Consider the following 17,855-nt stretch of genomic DNA (forward strand, 5'->3'; position numbering starts at 1 on the left):
GCCCGCTTGGGGGCCGCTGAGGGGCGGGGGGGGCGGGGGGGGACCAGCAGGGTTCACAATGCCCATTCTGCCCCCCCACCCGGCAACTGCTTACCCCCTCCCACCTCCCCCCAGTGCAGAAAATGGATAGAAAAAAGGCAAAAATAAGGTTAGAAACGGTGCAATTTATACAAATATAGTGTTTTATAAAGAAGATTTGGGGAGAGGGGGAGGACTTGGGGGGGGGCACGCGGGGGGTTTTACCCTTCCTGAGCCACTCGGGGCGTTGTTTCCTCTAGAAAATAATTTAGGTTTTCTTTTTTTTTGTTTGTTTTTTTTTGTTTGTTTTTGTTGTGTTTTTTTTTTTTTTTTTTTGAGAAAGTGCTCATTAGGTTCTTCGTTACGCCTCAAACTCTCCTGGAAGATTATTATTATTTAATTATTATATTATTCATTATTATTATTCATGAGTTTGCACCCAAAAAAAATGGGCTGGGGGGGACTCTCACCCCCTTATTGCCTTTGCAGTGAAACACCCCCCTACCCCAGCTCCAGCCCCTGCCTGCTGCTCCTGGCTGTATATGGGTGCCTCCCAGCCCCATATGGTGGCTACTGGGCACATATGGAGGCTCCCAGTCCCATATGGAGGCTCTTGGTCCCATACAGATGCCCTCAGCCCCCTATAGAAGCTCATGGCCCCAGATGGAGGCTCTCAGTCCCCTGTGGTGGCTCCTGGCCCCATATAGATGATCCTGTCCCTATATGGATACCCTCAGTCCCATATGGAGGCTCGTGGCCCCGTATAGAAGTTCCCAGTCCCATAGGGCTGCTTCTGTCCCTGCAGGGATGGTCCTGGCCCAGTATGGTGGCTCATGGCCCTATAGCAATGCTCTTGACCCCATACGGATGCTCCCAGTCCCATACGGATGCCCTCAGTCCTTTCAGGCTGCTCCCAGTCCCATAGGGACATTCCAGCCAGCCCTGGGAGGGGGGTGGGAGGGGGGCTGGTGTCCCCAGGGAGATTAGTGACCCAGGGAGGCGGGGGTTGTCAGTGTCCCCGGGGGTCCCCGGGGGGGGGGAGCCCCCCCCTCGCTCACAGCTCTTCTTTCTCGACTGCGCCGGAGAAGATCCGGGCAAAACGTCGGAGCTGCCGGGCAGCCGAGTGCGATTCCTCCTGCAGCCGCCGGTTGTTCTGCCGCAGGTTGGCCACCTCCGCCTGCAGCACCACCTTGTCCTGCTTCTCCTGGGGGGGGTGGAAAGGGGGGGTCCCGTGGTGGGGACACACACACAATGACACCCCACTACTCAGCGTGCTCTGATAGGGGGGACAGGGACACACAGTCCCCCCACCTCTCTGAGCCCCTTACCTTCTGCAGGTCACTGTGGAGCTGTTTCAACATGGCTTCTAACTGGGAGACCTTCCCTGGCAGGTCCAGGGGCGGGGGCTGGCTGCAGGGGACAGACGGATGCCCTTGGGGGGACCTGGGGACCCCGAGGTGTCGTCCCCCCCCCGACCCCACAACTGAGGACCCCAGGGTGGCCCCCACGCTCCTGCCCCGTAACTGAGGCGGGGGGAGACAGGAGACACCCAAGACCCTGGGGTAGTGTGTCCCCCCCACCGCTGCCACTCACCCACCAGCCCCATACCTGAGGGGGAGGGACAGGGAACCCACGGGATCCCCCGCCACTCACCCATCAGCCCCATACCTGAGGGGGGGCCCCCCCCGTGGCGTCAGCTGCCTCTCAGGGGGCACAGGGGGGTCGGGGCTCAGCGCCGAGTCGGTGAGGGAGAAGAGGGAGACGGCTCTCTGCACTGCGAAGGCAGTTGCCGCCTCAGCATCCATCTTCCCGCCCCCCCACCGCAGATGGGGATGGAGGGAGCCCTGCACCCCAAAATGGGGGGCACGCATTGTGTGTGGGGGACACACACACAGGCTTTTGGGGGGGCGGGCAGAGCCCTACCTTCATAGGCTTTGGCGGCATTCACCAGGCTGGACCACTCCAGCCCGGTTGCCGTATCCGGCAAAGGCATCATCCCGGGATCGATCCGGCGAAGGGGGGGCTTGTCCCGTGTTTCGGCCAGGGACAGCTCAGAGGCGGAGATGGCAGCTGCAGTGACAAGAGGTGCCATCAGGACAAGCGACACCCCCACCCCCCCCCAAAAAAATCCGTATCCCGTGTCCCTTTTCGCTCACATTTCTTCTCAGGGAGGCTGCCGTTGACAGTGGGGGGGTGTTGCCGGCGGCTAGGCAAGGTGCTGGAGGGATAGGCGCTGGTGAAGAGGACATCGGTGTCTAAGGATGCTGCTGCTGTCGCGCCGGCGGCGTAACCGACGTCCCGCCGCCCGCCGCACAGGCTCTCATCCGACAGTGTCCGCTGGAGCCCTTTCTGTGGGGACTAAGCAGGGGCCAAAAGAAAGTGGGGTGACCTCCCGCCTGCAGCAAAAGGACACCCCCGCCCCACCCCCACCTTAACCCAGGACAAAGCCCGGCTCACCCCAGCTCTCTCCGGTTCCGGTGCGGCACTGTCCATGATGATGAGTTTCTTGAGGTCATCCTCGATGGTGGATTTGTAGCTCTTACGGGGGGAACGTAGATCCCGCAGCGACGCTCGCAGTCGCGGCTGCCCAAAAACGTTCTTGGTGTTGGCGTCCACCTGCCTGTCACACGGAGGGGGTTGAGACAGTGCCGGGACCCCACCCTCATCATCCCCCCCAATAAGATCCTTTTTAGAGGGTCCAAGACCCGCAGCCTTCACCATCCCCCCTCCCTGGCACTTACTTTTTGGGATCCGGTGCGTCACTGGCACGTTTCCAGCCTGTGGCATGTTTGTTCCTGACTGTCTGCTTGGAGAAGAAGGATTTGGGAACCGAAGCAGAAAGCTGGGAGGCGTGGGGGGGCCGGGGGGTTTCGGCCAAGGGGGTTTTGTAGCCAGGGTAGCCCAGCCGTGGGTTTGAGCTGCTGGGGAAGACAAGCGAGGCTTACCATGGGGAAAAGGGGTGCAGGCATCATGCCCCGCACTGCCCTCCCCCCACCAAAGGCTGGGGGGGGATGCAGTACCTTCCCCATGCCGGGGGGGGGCTCTTACCTGGGCTGCTTGAAAGGATCGGGGCTGCTGCCAGGGGTCCCCGAGGCTCCGGGGGTCCCTGCTTTATGCCGATAGCTTTTACCCTGGCTGCCGGTACTGACAGTTGGGGATGGTTCCCTCTTCTTGTCACCGGGATGGACACCATCATCCTGCAAACCGGCATAGGATGCCAAAGGGGTTTTGGGAACCTTGTCCCTCTGCGATGCTGGGCGGGGGGGTTTGGGACCAGCCCCTCCACTGCCACTGCCGGCAGGGCTGCAGGCGTAGAGTGCGGTATCGATGCCGCTGTCGCTGGAACCGCCTTTGGAGAGGGGATCCGGTTCGGTTTCGATGGGATCAGGAACGTCGAACCAACGGTCGTCGCTGTGGTTGCTGGAGGCATTGCTGGAGAGCGTGTTGCTGCTGGAGTGGCTCGAGTACTGCGTGTCACCCTGCTGGGACAGCCACAGCAACCCCCCCTTGCCCATTCACCCTCACGTCCGGGCTTTCCCCAAAAGGGGCAAAGTGGGGGGGGGGGCTCCCACAGATCACCCCATTGCTTCCAAAGTCTCTGTGAGGGACTCTGGAGCTTCTGAGCCTGAGGGATGGCTCACCTTGGAGTGCCGGTTGGGAGAATCCTTGCCTGTCGGTTCCTGCCTGCCGGATCGTTTGCTCCCGCCGCTTCCCGGCAACCTGGACTGTGCCGGCACGTGCCACAACGGCTCTGCAACGTCACCAGAGAGGCCACCCTTGACCCCAAAGGTCCATCGCAGGGGTGACAGTGCGACGTCCCTTGGCTCTACCCGCTTTACCGTACCCGGTTTGTGCCGTTCCATGGTGCTCTCGTGGCTACTGAGCCCCCCGGATGAGGAGTCACCGCTGGAGGGGCCGTCGTGGCCGGTGTGTGGCTCAAATGGCAATGGTGGCCGCTGCGAGGCAACATACCTGCAAAGGGAAAGGGGGGACGGGTTGAGCTCCCACCCCAAAATGCTGATGTTCCTCCCTGATTTGCACCCATGGGACCCCAGAGGGTCCCCGCAACGGTCACCCACCTCTCTGGAGAGGGTTTATAGCGAGCGTAGGCTGTCCCGGCGCTGCCTGGTGCGGAGAAGCTGCCTGAGGGCTGCCGGTACGGCTGCGCCCTCTCTGTTCCTGCCGGCGAGGAGGAGGTGGGATGGGGGGTTTCGGGAAAGCTGACTGGCCTGGCTCCACAGATACATGTGGGAAGAAGCGGAAAATAAGGGATTGTCCTTGCTCCTGCCCACGCTTCCAGAGTGGGCAAGACCAGCAGCTGCCGGCCAACAGCTGGAATTGAGTTGGGGAGGGTGCAGAGAAGCCGCTCTCTGTCAAAACCTGGAGCTGGGCCATGCTCGGCCGCTGTCCTTGCCCCCATCCCAGTACCTCACCTCTTGCTGTGCAGGGGCTGCTGCTCCCGGTAGGACACAGTGGGCTGCTTGGCTGACCGGCTGATCGCTTGCCCATGGCCGAGGGCCAGTGGCTCAGCCCATTTACTAGCCGGAGCCGTGTTGTGTGAGGCCGGCCCACTCCATTGCCAGCCGGCGTTGCTCCGGTACGGCGGGCGGTAGCCAGACGGCAGATTCTCAGTCTCTCCCTTCGGTTCCGCGTTGCTTATCTCCAAGGACTCAGCCCAGCCCCTGTGAAACCAGTGGCAATCATGCCATAAGCACTGCTGGCTTCATGCCATAAACACCAAAGCTGGCACCACTCTGTGTTTATGGCACATGAAGCTGGCCAGTGCCACTGAAACCGGTGCCTGGCAGGACTTTAGCCAGAACCATCCCATCCCGGGCAAAGCAACATCCTTCCAGGCTATTTAATTACAATTTAATGATTAATTAATCGTATCAGTGGTCTCACCTTCCTGCCCGATGCGTGGACGTGACTGACTTAGCCGCATACAGGGGAAAAGCAGGATGCCCCAACCCAAAAATACCCCCACCCCCCAAAAACCTGCCGGCAAGGGGTCTGCCGCCAGCTTTCCATGATGAAAGGTCTGAACCCTGTGAGCGGGATGGGGCACTGTATTAAGTGACAGAAAGGGGATATTCTCCAAAGCCTGGAGAACTTTGTCCATCATTAATTGGTTTTAATTAGGCTTTGCATGCCCACGCCAGGGACGGGAAGGTCCCTGTGGGTGAGGTCTGCTCCATGCCCCACCAATCCCTGGCTGCTCGGGGGACTTTGCTCACAAAAGCTTTGGGAGAAAAGCTGGGCTTGCAGGGGCAGATGGCGATGGTGGCTTCTTGGTGTGTGTCCCCCCTCAAAGCCACCACCTACCTGCGAGGGGCTCCATCCTCGTGGGGTGGGATGATGACGACCTTAACCGTGACAGAGGTCCGCAAGAGGTCGATCATTTGGTCGTGGGTGAGGGTTACTACCGCCACCTTACAAATCTCCACCAACCGGCTGCCCTGCCGCAAACCAGCCTGCCAGGCAAAGCCGTAATCCTCCACCTCGGCCACCGTCCCATCATACTTCACGTGGAAGCCCAACTGGCCCAGCCCGTTCCTCCTCAAGGTCATGTCCACTGTCTCGCAGCCGTCTGTCATCACCTGGGGTCATAGGAAAGGACAGACGGACAGCAGAGAGGGGGCTCACACCCACCACATGGCTCCTCCAAAATCCGTTTGCTCGACAACCCTCAAATCCTCCCCACCTCTCATCCTGCAGCCAGCCTCGGCCCCACCACAGCCCTTCCCCACCACCTCAGAGGGGATTTTTCCCCCGCTTTCCCAAAGCCCAGATCTCCTCTGCATTGGAAAACATCCCGAGCACGTCATCTGCATTTAAGTAGGACCTACACAAACTTGGGGAGGGGATGGAGGTCAAGGTTTTTTGGTTTTGGAGGCTCACCTTCAGCCTCTGCACAATCTCCTTGATGTCCTCGGGGCCACCCTCGGCCGCCCGGATGAAGATGTGATCTCCTCGGCCATAGAAGATCTTGACAGTGGAAGTGTCGGCGGTCCAGCCGATGACGTCCCCGCAGAAACAGTTGAAGACCACCTCCTTCGCGCTGAGGTCAAGCAAGACCACGAATTCATTGGAAATACCCAAGGCGCAAGCGATCTCTGCTCCCTGGGCAAAATCCTGAGCAGAAACGCGCCAGGCAATGGCCCCTGCGCTGTGCTGCTCGGCCCCGGCTCGGGCTTTCGTCTTTTCCTTCTTCTTGGAAGCCAGTGAGATGAGGTTGAACTTCCCAGCGGAATCAATAGGAGTGTTGGTGACGCAGTTTTCAGCCAGATCCTTCAGGTATTCCTGCCGGGTTCGAGTAGCCATAGTGTGAAATTTGTCCGATTTGTGAGCGGCATTCTCCGCGTTGATCACCTTGGCCAGCAAGAAATCTCGGAAGACGTCAGATTTGCGGAAAGTGATGCCGTTGGGGATGGGGGGTCCGAAGGGTGGGACGTCTTTGGACCTGGTGACAGCCACGCTTGGGGGATGGAGAGGAGAACTGGTTAGGGTCACTTGGCTTTGATAAAATTACAGAATCGCGGAATCACTTAGGTTGGAAAGACCTTTAAGATCATCATCGAGTCGAAGCTTTAACCACACGCTGCCAAGTCCACCATGAAATCATGTCCCCAGGCGCCACATCTACACGTCTTTTAAATCCCTCCAGGGATGGCGACTCCACCACTTCCCTGGGCAGCCCGTTCCAGTGCTCAACAACCCTTTCCGTGAAGGAATCGTTCCTAATATCTAATTTAAACCTCCCCCAGTGCAGTGCCCTCACAGGACTCATTCTGCAGACCCTTTACCGGCTTTGTTGCTCTTCTCTGGCTATGCTCCAGCACCTCAATCTCTCTTGGGGCCCAGAAGCCACCACGGCAGTTGAGGTGCCAAGCACAGGGGGACGATCCCTCCCCTAGTCCTGCTGGCCACACTATTCCCGATACACGCCAGGATGCCATTGGCTACCTGGCCACAGTGCTGGCCCATCTTCAGCTGAACCTTTTCCAGCCTGGGGTTCTTGTGACCCAAGCACAGGACCCGGCGCTCAGCCTTGTTGAATTTCCTCAGACCATCGATCTAGTCTGTCCGTATCCTTCTTTAGAGCCTTCCTGCCCCGTCCTCAAGCAGATCCAATGCTTCTGCCCAACTTGGCAAACCCAAGGTGGGCTCGATCCCCTCCTCCAGATCACTGATAATGATATTAACCCAATACTGAGCCACAGGGACTGGCCGCCAACGGGATTTGACTGCCTTCACCCCTATTCCGGTGCCCCAGTTGCTTTAAAGAAGTCGGAAGCATGGGAGAAACCTCCATGCCACCCTCATGTGAGGCAAACAGCCCCTTGCCCCAGCTGTAGGCAGGCCCCGAATCTAGAGCCCCTTGGACACAGTTAGGCTGTGGCAGGGGGTGTACGGGGGCTCACCTATAACAGACGTTGTCAGTGCAGGGGTTGTGGGCTCGGACGATGATAAAGACGTGCTGGAAGTGGGAACGGATATTTTGGGGGGTGAAAGGTAAAGCTCCGGGTTCTTGGAAGATGATGGTGACGATGTCATTCCCTATGTGCCTCTTCCTCAGCAGCTAGAGCAATAACACAAAGGATGGTTGAGCCCCAGACGGACAGACAGTCCCCAAACCACCATGCCTGTGCACGATCTGGGGACGGAGAGCCCCAAATCCACAGTGGTGGGGCAAAAACCAGTTTGGGAATGGGGTAGTTACCTGCTGCCGGTTGTTGGGGGTGTAGGGGAGCATAGTGGAGACGTGGAACATGATTTCGTAGTCCTGGTAGGTGGTGTAGAGGGAGTGGGTGCCGGTGGAGTCGGCTGCAGGGGCGGGGGGGAGGCAGGTGGTCAAGTAGGTGGGGGTCCCCGTGTGTCCCACCCACCTCTTTTCACCGTGAATGGGACCCCGTGTTACTCACTTTTGGTGTCCAGCTGGGCCGCGTACTTGCTGAAGGCTTTCAGGCAAACCTTCTCCCCAAGGAGGGAGAGGAACTCCTCGAAGGGGGGTCCTGCATCCTCGTTGTTGTACATCTCCTCCTCCGAGCTTTGCCCGGCTTTGCAGTAGAGGATGCCCACCTTGTGCCTCCGGCAGAGCTGCAGGGAAGAGCGGGGGGGTCAGCCACGTTCCCCCCCTGCCCCCTCTAAGGAGCTGACAGGACCCCCGTTCTGTCCCTGTTGCCACTCACCCCTTGCTCGTCCAGTTTGAGGAGCTGCTCGGTGACCTTGGGCGTGTTGATGGCGAGGCGCAAGCAGTGGATGTTGAGCTCTGGGATGACGTATTCCAGGGCATCCTTCAGTGGGAGTCCCCGGACTGTCCCGTGCTTGGTGGCAGTAGGGGTGGCATCCTCCAGGATGGAACCACGCAGGGTGACCAGCTGGGAAAAAATAAGGGGGGTGGGGGAAAAAGGGAGGTGAGTCCTGATGGGAAGAGAGACCTTCCACTGGGCCGGGCATGGCCCCTGCGGGAACAGACCCACGGGCACGTTTTCCTATTCCCAAACTGGTTTTCGCGTCCCCGTGCCACGGCAACATACCTCACTGGTCCGGAAGATGATCCTGTACTGGTACTGGGGGCCGTGGTCCTTGTGGTCTTCTAGCTTCTCCCGTTTGATGCTGACAGCCACCGGGCCCAGCTTCTCGTCCACCCCGAAGTAGTTAGAGTGCTCTGGTGAGAAAAACAGGGATGGAAGATGCACGGCGGGGGCAGACACACAGGAGCCGGATGGGGGGGGACAGAGGAGTCATCACTGTGACCTTTCCTACCAGCCCAGCCCCGTAACGGTGAGGTGGGGATGGAGCTGGGTGTACCCCAGTGACATTCCAACCCTCCCCTGCTTCTGAGGAAGGATTTCGAGGGGGGCTTTAAGAGCAGGTTGCACCCTCTGATCCTTACAGGGGATGTAAAGGCCAGCATCAGTGTCCCCCAGGCTCTTGCAGCAATGAGGCGAGGCTGTGGACCCCCCAAAATACCCCCAGAGTGCCCCCCCTCACCTTTGCCATGGAAATGATCCCGGTAATAGCGAGCACCGAGGTCCACGTGCTCGACGCTGTAGTGCTTGAGCCGATTGGGGTTCCTCTGCAGCTCCTTGGGGACCTCCAGCACCGAGACGCCAGCGTTGGTGGGGCGTACATCGAGGGCAGGCTCCAGGAAGCCCCCCTCGACCGTGGGGACCCCGGGGGACCCCGCCGAGGCTTTGGAGAAGCTGACATTGCGCTCGCCGCTGCCGCCAATCTCGTTGCGGAAATGGGGGCAGCTGAGGAGAAGCTCGTTGCTGGTGTTATCCCCCACATCGTGCTCCAAATTCTCTTTACAGTTAAGGTCCTCGGTGCTGGCGAATGCTGGATCCGATCCTCCCAACCCACCGGCACGAACAGTGGTGGCCGAAGCGGCCGAGGCGCCTGTGGTGGTGTTTCGCCGTTGGGCTACCACGGCACGATTGACAGCCACAGCATTGAGGTCGAAGAGCATGCTCTGCACGTCGTAGTGGGCGAAACTCTTCTGGCACACCCAAGCCTTGCCTGGCTCTGGTGCCCGCAGCTCCTCTGGCTCCTTCCCCGGCTCCCCCTCGTTTCGGCTGCTCCGGAGCTTCCTGAAGATGGATTCGCCTCCAGCATCACCTTTGGGACACCTCCTGCGGGGTTTCTCCTTGGACTGCACCAATGGCTCGTCCCGGGGCCCATTCCTACCCTCCGTCTTGATCCCGGAATATGATCCTAAAGGAAAACCAGCTTCCCCAAGACGCTCGGGCGTTGCGGCTCGCCGATCTGGCTTCTTGGTCCGAAATTCATTGAGCATATCGAAGAAGCTTTGCTCCGAGATGCCCTGCACGTCAATGGAGGATGTGCTGCCATACTCGCGGAAAAGTCCAGTGGCCCCCCCCAGTTTGGTCCCCCGTGGCTCCACCGGCTCCTCTGGGTCACACTCGCTCAGCGTCACCTCGCTGCTGCTCCGGTGCCGCAGTGGTGCCAAGCCCCTTGCTGGGGAACGGGGCCACCCCTCCTGAAATTCCACGTCCTTGGATCGCCGCCGTGCCAGGCGGTGAAGGGCTTTAAAGCCCGAAACACTGGTGAGGGGCTGCTGCCCGCTGGCAAAACCCCGGCAGCAAGCGGCATCCCGGCTGCCTGCTGCCTCCCGGCACGGGCTGGTGCCAACAGGGGGGTCCTTGACAGCGTCTCTCTTGGGGGGCCAGTCAGCGATGCGGGCACGCACCCCCATTTTGGGCACGGCTGGCGTGGTGGTGGCCAGGCGAGGGGGTTCACCCCCCACCATTGGCACACTGCCATTTTGCGCCCAAAATGCCGCTGGGCAACCCTCGGCATCGGAGCCGTCGTGCCGCGGGGGGCGGTGGGAGCTCATGGTCCGGTGCCGGAGCCGAGCTGAGTCAGGGGGACAGGGCCCTTCATTGCTGTTGCCGTGCTGGAACGGCCTCCATCGCTGCCGTCCGGCTTCCAGCGAGCGAAACCCTGCGACGCTCAGCTTCACTGCACTGCTGCTGCATGGTTCTCCTTGGCATTGGTGCTCACGCTGGGTGCTGTCACATCTCCTGAGCCATCCTACAGTGGAGAGGGGGGAAGAGCAGAGGGTTAGTATAGCAAGCGTGAACACCATGGCATTATTTTGGTAGGGAACCCTTCCAGGGATGGAGCATCCCCCACCTCTCTGGGCAACCTCACCACTCTTACCGTAACAAATTTCTTCCTTCCATCTAGTCCAAATCTCCTCTCTTTTAGCTTAAAACCATTCCCCATTGCCCTATCGTGACAGGCCTTACTAGAAAGTCTGTCCCCATGAGTATTGAAGAGCCACCAGGCGCCTTCTCCAGGCTGACCAAGCTCAGGTCTCAGCCTTTCCTCATAGCAGAGGTGTCCCAGCCCTCCGACCATCTCCGTGGCCTCCCACTCCAACAGATCCACATCCTTCTTGTCCTGAAGACCCCTGGACACAGCGCTGCAGGTGGGATCTCATCGGAAAAGAGGGGGAGCATTACCTCCCTCAACTTGTTGGCCACGCTTCTTCTGCTGCAGCCTAGGATCCGGTTGGCTTTTTGGGCTTTTCATCTACCAGTAGCCCCAAGTCCTTCTCTGTTCTCCATTCACATTCCCTTGTCCGCTGATCCAGTCACTCTCTTGTAGAAGGTCGGTCAGATGAGACTTGGCCTTGGTGAAGCCACGCTGGCTGTTTTGAATCACTTCCCTGTCCTCCCCGTGCCTTTGCAGAGCTTCGAGAAGGATTTTCTCATGATCTTCCCAGGCACAGAGGGGAGGCAGACAGGTCAGTAGTTTCACCCTTCTTAAAACCAGTGGAAAGTCCCCTTTCTCCGGTCTTCTGGGGACTTCACCTGACTGCCATGACTTTCCTGGAAGAGCAGCTTGGCAAGACCCTCAGGACTCAGGGATGGACCTCAGTGGGTCCCACAGACTTAGTTGGAAGGGACCTATGCGATCATCTGGTCCAACCACCTGACCGATTTGGGGCTGACCAAGAGTTGGAGCATGTTGTTAAGGGCATTGCCCGATGCTCCGATTTATCCCGATCCCTACAAGGGCTTCTTGTCCCTTAAGAGAGTCAACAGCATCTCCCAGTTGGGTATCACCAGCAAACTTGCCTTCAACTCCTGCCTCCAAATGGTTGATCAATAACTTGTATCTGTTGAGGTTCCTCAGGTGATCTCGAATCCGATCTTCTCTTGCACGGGGAAGGATTTTGCTCCTTGAGCTCAATCCACTTGAGAGGTACGGGAAGAGATTGCCGAAAGAGTTCCCAAGTCCCTCAGCCTTCTCCTCGCTTGTCTCCAGTTTGCCAACCCTGCTTTAGTTTCTCCACTGGGATCTTGCGAAGCCAGAGCCCTGAGGCAGCTCACTGCTGGCAGGTTTGGGATGGACAGACGGACAGACAAGTCTTAATCCGTCTGTGTTGGGCATTAACCTACACCGGCACGGCGGCCAAGCCTCCTCTCCTGTCCGGTGCTCACCTAATCCCCGCTAATTACACCGCAAGCCGGCTAAGATCGCATCTGTTGGGAGGGGATGTTAAATCAATACCTGAAAGTCTTAATTAAATGCAGCCTAATGAGCGGGCAGCAGGTACAAAGGCAGATCTTCTCAGAGGAGCATCCCCAGCTGTCAATGCCAGGTCTCACCGGCAATAATTCCCCTACATCCCGTGGGAAGGAGCTTGGGCAAAGCTGGGTGGTGAGATCGGGGCTCCCAGTTGAAGCTTTTTGGGGTATAATGCCCAGTTTTGGGGCCCCGGCATCAACTTCCCCTTCACCGGCTCCTCCAAGGGTAAAGATATATTTGCAGAATACACACGCTTCTCTCTATTCCCCCCAAAACTCCAAAGAAAACTCTTTTTTCCAAAGAAAACTCCTCTTCCCACAGTGGCGCTGGTTACTGTGGGGACACAGTGTCCCAAAAACCCCCTCTTATTCATTGAATCTGGGGAGGAATGGCCCCAAATAAGCTAAAAATACTCCAAAAAAAAAAATCAACTAAACACTCTACCCTTTGCCAAGCAGGAGCAGGGTGGGAGGAGGAGGAAGAGGGTGATGATGATGCTTTTCCAGTTCCTCCTCAGCCCATTCTGATTTGGGAAACGAGCTGGAGACGAAAACCCACTGTCCCATGCCAGATCTGGAGTCGCTGGGCAAAAATAACCAACAACCCCATCTTCGGAACAGATTTCTAAATACCTGCATTATCTGGAAAACTCAAGGGTTTTGGATTAATCTGACAAACCATCAGCGTTTCCCCCCAAACCGCAGCATCACCCACCGTCGTCACCCCTTCAGGCTGAAAATAGACATCGGCAATTAATAAATCTGTCTTTCCGCCCCAAAAACGGCGCCTGACATTCCTCCAGCGGCAAGCCCCTCACCCGGGCAGCGAATCGGCGGGTGATTAATTAAATCCATCTGAATCCTGCTACGGAGCATCGCGCCTGGTAGGAGAGAGACCCTCTCCTTCCTTCTGCAAGCCTCCAAATTACCCAAATTTGGATTAAAATACAGTGGAGAGGTGAGGAATAACCAGATTTAGGGATTTAAACCAAAGCAGAGCCTAACCCAGGAGGGTTCCAAGACCACTCTGTGCCAATTCTCATGCCCCGACACCCCAAATCGGGTGGCTGCTCCATGGCTCTTATTCCTATACCCCCCCCCCCCCCCCCATTTTAATCCCCTTCTTGAAATAATCTCATTTAATCTCTTGCCAACAGCCGCTGAGATGAAGAGGGAAGATGAAGATGAAGTGCCGGGGAACTCCTAGGAGGAGGTTTGTACCCATGAGGATACAGGATTCCTGGGATGCTCTTCCCAAAAAAGGGATGCAGAAGAATAAACCTGCAGCCAGGGACGATGGGTCCCCTCTTCCTGCGGTCGTATGACCCCAACCGGGAAGATTTAGGGGGATTTTTTTTCCTTCCTCGGATGCTGCATGAGGCCTCTGAACCGGCTATGAAAAAATACATTGCCTCCCATTCCTTACGGCCCTTTAGGGCTTCAGAGGTACTTTTAGAGCAAAAAAAAGAGCGGTTTAGTATCTCACAAGGTTTTTAGCGGTGTCTATTCCCTGTTTATTCCTGTGGCAGCCCTGTGTTTTGGGGAGACCCCCAATCTCTCCGGGATCTTCCCCAGATCGACATTTCCAGCATCCGATTATTCAATTTCTACGTCACCAGAGCACCGCAACTCAAATTAAGGATGTTGTTATCCTCCAAGCTGGGCTCCTGCTCTGGCAGGAATCAATCCACAAGGGAATCTCGTCCTATTTCTTAGCATAAAATATGGGAAGAGCCCCCCCTCAACATCCTTCTTCCCCCTCCAAGCCTCTACAGGCTGAGGGAAAGCGGAACAAGCCTGAAAGATTAATTGCAGGGTGTTAATTTTTTATTTTAGCCATGTTGGGGAAACCTGATGGCACTGACATCGGTGGCACCGTGCCGGGTTTGCCAGCACCGGGCAGAACCGGGTCCCTGAATCCTTCCAAGGGGTCCCAGCACAGGGATAAGCGATGGTTCAGGAGATGCATCGTGCCCCACAGACCTAATTTAGGGTAATAAACTGAGGAAAAGGCTTAACCCCCCCGGCTCAATCCCACTCTCTCAGCGGAACCCAAAATTGGGATTTTTGAGCCCAATCCTGCTGCTCCAGAGCCAAAGCTGTAATTTGCACAAGCAAGACCCAGCCCTTCCCAGCTAACGAGGGGGGAGGGAAAGAGGTTTTAATTATTAACCACAGGCTTTTGATAAATTAAGCGACAGTTTTTAACTCTTTCGTATTCAAGACGCCTTCGTGAGCCAGAGGAGAAAGTCTGACCCTGCCTATTTCCAATTAAAAATAAAGATTTAATGACCCGCGTGGTCCTTTCTGCCTCCTGGTTGGCCCCAAATGAGATCAAAATCACCCCAAAATTCGCTGCCGGCTCCTTCTCCCCTCCTCGGCACAGGTTTGCTACCGACAGGGGATGCCAAGGCATACATCCTGCATCGCTCCTCAGGAAAAAAAAAAAAAAAATCATCCTGGGACTCTTTTGGGATGAAACAGCCCCAAAAAGATACTTCAGGAGCAGAGGGGTTTAGCTGGGGAGAGGCTGGGGTCACCCTGGCTTTCCCAACGCTTGGCCCAAGCCAAACCTGGCTCCAGGTACGAGCCAAGACTAAAACCAACCGATGGCCAAGACGGAGAAGAAATTAGTAAAGCAATTAAGTGAAGAGGTTGGCAACTTTGTGCTTAATTAGGGGGTGGTTAAAGCCAAATCATCCCCATTACCGGGCAATGAGAACGCCATTAATTTTCTCAGTGCAAAAAGGGGGGAAAAAGGGGATAAAACCTGAGCCGGGACCTCATCGGCAAGCCGATCCATCTCCCTGTCCTTTATCTGATGGAGACGACTTAATTAACATTAATCAAACGAAAGGCTTTTTCAGCACAGCCATAAATACGGACAAATTCCTACTTGCCTGGGCTCCGGGGGACGTGCCAACATGGAGATCTCGGCTATCTCACTTCTGGATGGCAGTGCCCGAGGACAGGGTTGGCCAAAACACTGGGATATTTCAATAAATTATTGTCCGGAGCGAAAGAGCTTGTTAAGATGCAGCCCCGCCCCGTGAAATCCCCCCAGATTTGGCCCCTTTGCTGGGTTAAATCTATTTTTTTATGCTACGTCTCACTGTAAAAACACGTCGGACGAGCTGTAATCCTCGCCCGGAGGGGACGACGGTTTCTGGCCGGCTCAGCGTCCGACTGTTGGAACAGCCGTGATGAAGAGGAGGGGCGCAAAGCTCCTTACCGGGGTGGAGGGTGGGAAGAGGGGTCTCCTACGGTGCTCCTGGCGTCCCTTGGGTCCAAATTTGACGAGGAACTCTGGATTAAAAGGAAAAATAAAGAAATGGTTTAAAGTTTCACCTAGGGAAGGGGTGGGCTCACGCCGGTGCGATCGACCCGTGCAACTTCCCGAAGCATGGAATGCTGTTAAAAAATGGGGTCACACCTCAAGGGCCTCAACCGCCACCCCGTTCTTGGGATTTCCAAGGGATGTGGGATTTCTGCTCCTCAAAAAACCTCTGGGGAGCTCAAAAACCAGAAGAAAGAGGAATGAAGGGGCAATGTGGAAGCTGGGGAAGGGGTAGGGAGACAAGAATGGTGATCGCTTTGCTGCGAGAGGTTTTAAATGAGAATATAAGCTGCTAAAAAAGCCCAAACCTGATAAATAAACCCCGAAACCAACCCTCAAAAGCAAAAGCAGATAAAAGCAGCAGGCAAAGCGAGCTGAGCGGAGCTGCTCGCCCAAGCAGCAAGCACCAACCTGCAGAAGCCAGGCGGGGAAGTGCAGCCAAATCCATGCCGAGTTTGTGGGCCCCCCCCTCCAAAAAACAACTAAAAGCCCATCCTTCTGCCCAAAAAAGCCAAGCAGCATTGGAGCCTGCAAGTGGGAAGTAACATCAGCCTCGTTACTGGCCAAAAATTAAGGCAAAGTGGGCTTTACAGCGATGAAATTAATGAGGGGGGGGCAGGTGAAGGCGGGCCGTCGCCTGGGATCCCCCCTCCCTGACTCCTAAACAGACTGAAAAGGCCCCTCACATGGCGGCAAGGATGCAGGTCTCAAGCAAAGCCCGTCAGCGTATCCTCATTAGCAGCGCCTCGTTAGCAAACAGCCCCGACTCGGCCTTGCAAATAGGTCAGGACGAGGCAAGTTTGACGACAGGGATTTAATTAAAAAGAAAATAAAAATACGCCTTTGATAACCTGCGGGAAGGTTTCGCAGCAGCATTTTGGTGAGGTGGGGGGTGTGTGAAAATTAGGAACAGGTACCGGGACTGCAGCACTGAAAGCACGGCCTGGAAATTTGGGGTGCCCCGACCCCCACCCCCCTCAATGCTGCCCCAAGCTCATTTGCATAATATCCCGATCGTTTCCCTGCGTTTAATTGCTGCCCCGACCTTGGCGGGAGGAGGCTTCGCAACGCTCGGGGAGGGGTTTTATTTTTTATTATTATTATTTCCCCAACGGAACTGGGCAAAGCTGAAGCTCCTGCCAACGTGGCACCTGTGCAGGTTTGCCCCCCCTTCCCATGCCAAAATCTTGCCAAGTTAACCCATTTTTTCACTATATGAGGAAAAAGAAATCCCACCTTTCGGGATCTGTACAGTTCCGCCCCCCCCCAGCTCAAACAAATCCTATTTATACCAGGGACAAAGGGAATAATCCTGTGGCAGTTTCGCTTCGGCATGCTTGGGTGGGGGGGGTGTGGTGTGAGTGCAGAGAAACCCTGGCTGGTTTTGGGGGGAGCTCTGGGTTTTTTGAGGGGGTTTCTGGTTATTCCCTGCCCCACTTTAAAGAAAATAATTCCAGCGGAATATCTTTTCCGAGGGGAATTTGGAAGCCAGAACTAAGTTTAAACTTAATAAAGACTTGAATTTATAATTATCTGTTAACACCCACCGAGTCCCAGTAGAAAACACCGTGGGCCCCCCCCCTCTAAAAAAATACAACTGCCGGGTCTCCCCCCCTCGCTGCCAGCAGCATTTCGCAGCCAAAACAGACCTGTGGTATACCCAAACCCCCGCGGTTTAACCTCAAAAAGAGGCGTGCTGCCTTCGCTCAGCGCTCTCCAAGTTCCCCATGCTGATTTGCTCCCTGAGGAGGCAGCTCTGGAAAACACAGGGGTCGCCTGGGGGGCTGTCTTTAAGCCCCCCGTCTCCAGCTTCTCTCCTAGCTTTCAGAGCCCTGTTGCACCCCAAAAACCTCCGTTGCCCCCCCCCCCCCCAGTTTGCAGGGGCGGGGGGGTTAAAGGAGCTACCTGCCGAGTGTGAGGATGATGTAGCCCCTTTTATTACGAGCTCCCCGTCGAGCGCTGAGGGAGAAAAAGAATAATATCAATAAACAAGAAGGAAGTCAGGGAACAGCCTAACAAAGGCGGGGGGGTTTGTTAAAGCCTTTGCACCATGGGTGTGTGTCCGTGTGTGTGTCCCCTTCCCCGCTGACATCAGCTGCTGGGTGGCTTTTAGTTTTTATTTAAAATTAGTTAAATAAAAAAGGAAAAACTCAACACAAACCCCCAGGTGATGAATGGCTGATTGAACACCCCCCCGCGCCTCCAGCCTCAATGAGGTCAGGTTGTGGGGGCCCCATCCGCCCCATTGTCTGCTCCCCAAAAGAGTCACGGATTTCACTGCTGGGGCGGGGGGTGACCCCCTTCACAGCAGTGCCCCCCCCCAAACAGCCCTTCCCCCATTGCAGGGGGAGCTCCACTACAGGGCACAGAAGCTGCCCCCCAGCCCCCAAAGGGGCTGGTGGCAGGAGGGGGGGGAGCAGCCCCTTCCCCAGCTC

At 56.5% G+C, this 17,855-nt stretch overlaps 1 protein-coding gene across 1 annotated transcript; it reads right to left on the reverse strand.

Annotated features, from left to right (window-relative positions):
• Nucleotides 1-1,066: 1,066 nt before the first annotated feature.
• SIPA1L3 (signal-induced proliferation-associated 1 like 3) lies at nucleotides 1,067-11,121 on the reverse strand. Its single transcript, XM_010567134.1, has 21 exons — nucleotides 10,797-11,121; nucleotides 9,016-10,578; nucleotides 8,559-8,689; nucleotides 8,211-8,399; nucleotides 7,944-8,118; nucleotides 7,742-7,845; nucleotides 7,443-7,600; nucleotides 5,920-6,496; nucleotides 5,344-5,618; nucleotides 4,452-4,700; nucleotides 4,098-4,247; nucleotides 3,863-3,990; nucleotides 3,660-3,769; nucleotides 3,067-3,497; nucleotides 2,760-2,939; nucleotides 2,476-2,638; nucleotides 2,175-2,376; nucleotides 1,942-2,088; nucleotides 1,687-1,792; nucleotides 1,347-1,428; nucleotides 1,067-1,222 (listed from the first exon to the last, which is right to left on the reverse strand). Exons 1-21 carry the CDS (start codon nucleotides 10,906-10,908, stop codon nucleotides 1,073-1,075), a joined length of 5,382 nt encoding a protein of 1,793 aa, XP_010565436.1. The 5' UTR covers nucleotides 10,909-11,121; the 3' UTR covers nucleotides 1,067-1,072.
• Between the last annotated feature and the right edge of the window lie 6,734 nt (nucleotides 11,122-17,855).

Source organism: Haliaeetus leucocephalus, unplaced genomic scaffold (assembly GCF_000737465.1).
Source record: "Haliaeetus leucocephalus isolate CR32 unplaced genomic scaffold, Haliaeetus_leucocephalus-4.0 Scaffold227, whole genome shotgun sequence".
Lineage (NCBI taxonomy): Eukaryota > Metazoa > Chordata > Aves > Accipitriformes > Accipitridae > Haliaeetus > Haliaeetus leucocephalus.

Coding starts and splice junctions, on each gene's coding strand:
- SIPA1L3 (XM_010567134.1), bottom strand. CDS start 10,908: ATGGTCGGAGGGCTGGGACACCTCTGCTATGAGGAAAGGCTGAGACCT. Junction 7,846..7,943: donor GGCCCAGCTGGACACCAAAA/GTGAGTAACACG, acceptor CCGCCCCTGCAG/CCGACTCCACCGGCACCCAC. Junction 1,429..1,686: donor CGGGGGGGGCCCCCCCTCAG/GTATGGGGCTGA, acceptor TGTCCCCTGCAG/CCAGCCCCCGCCCCTGGACC.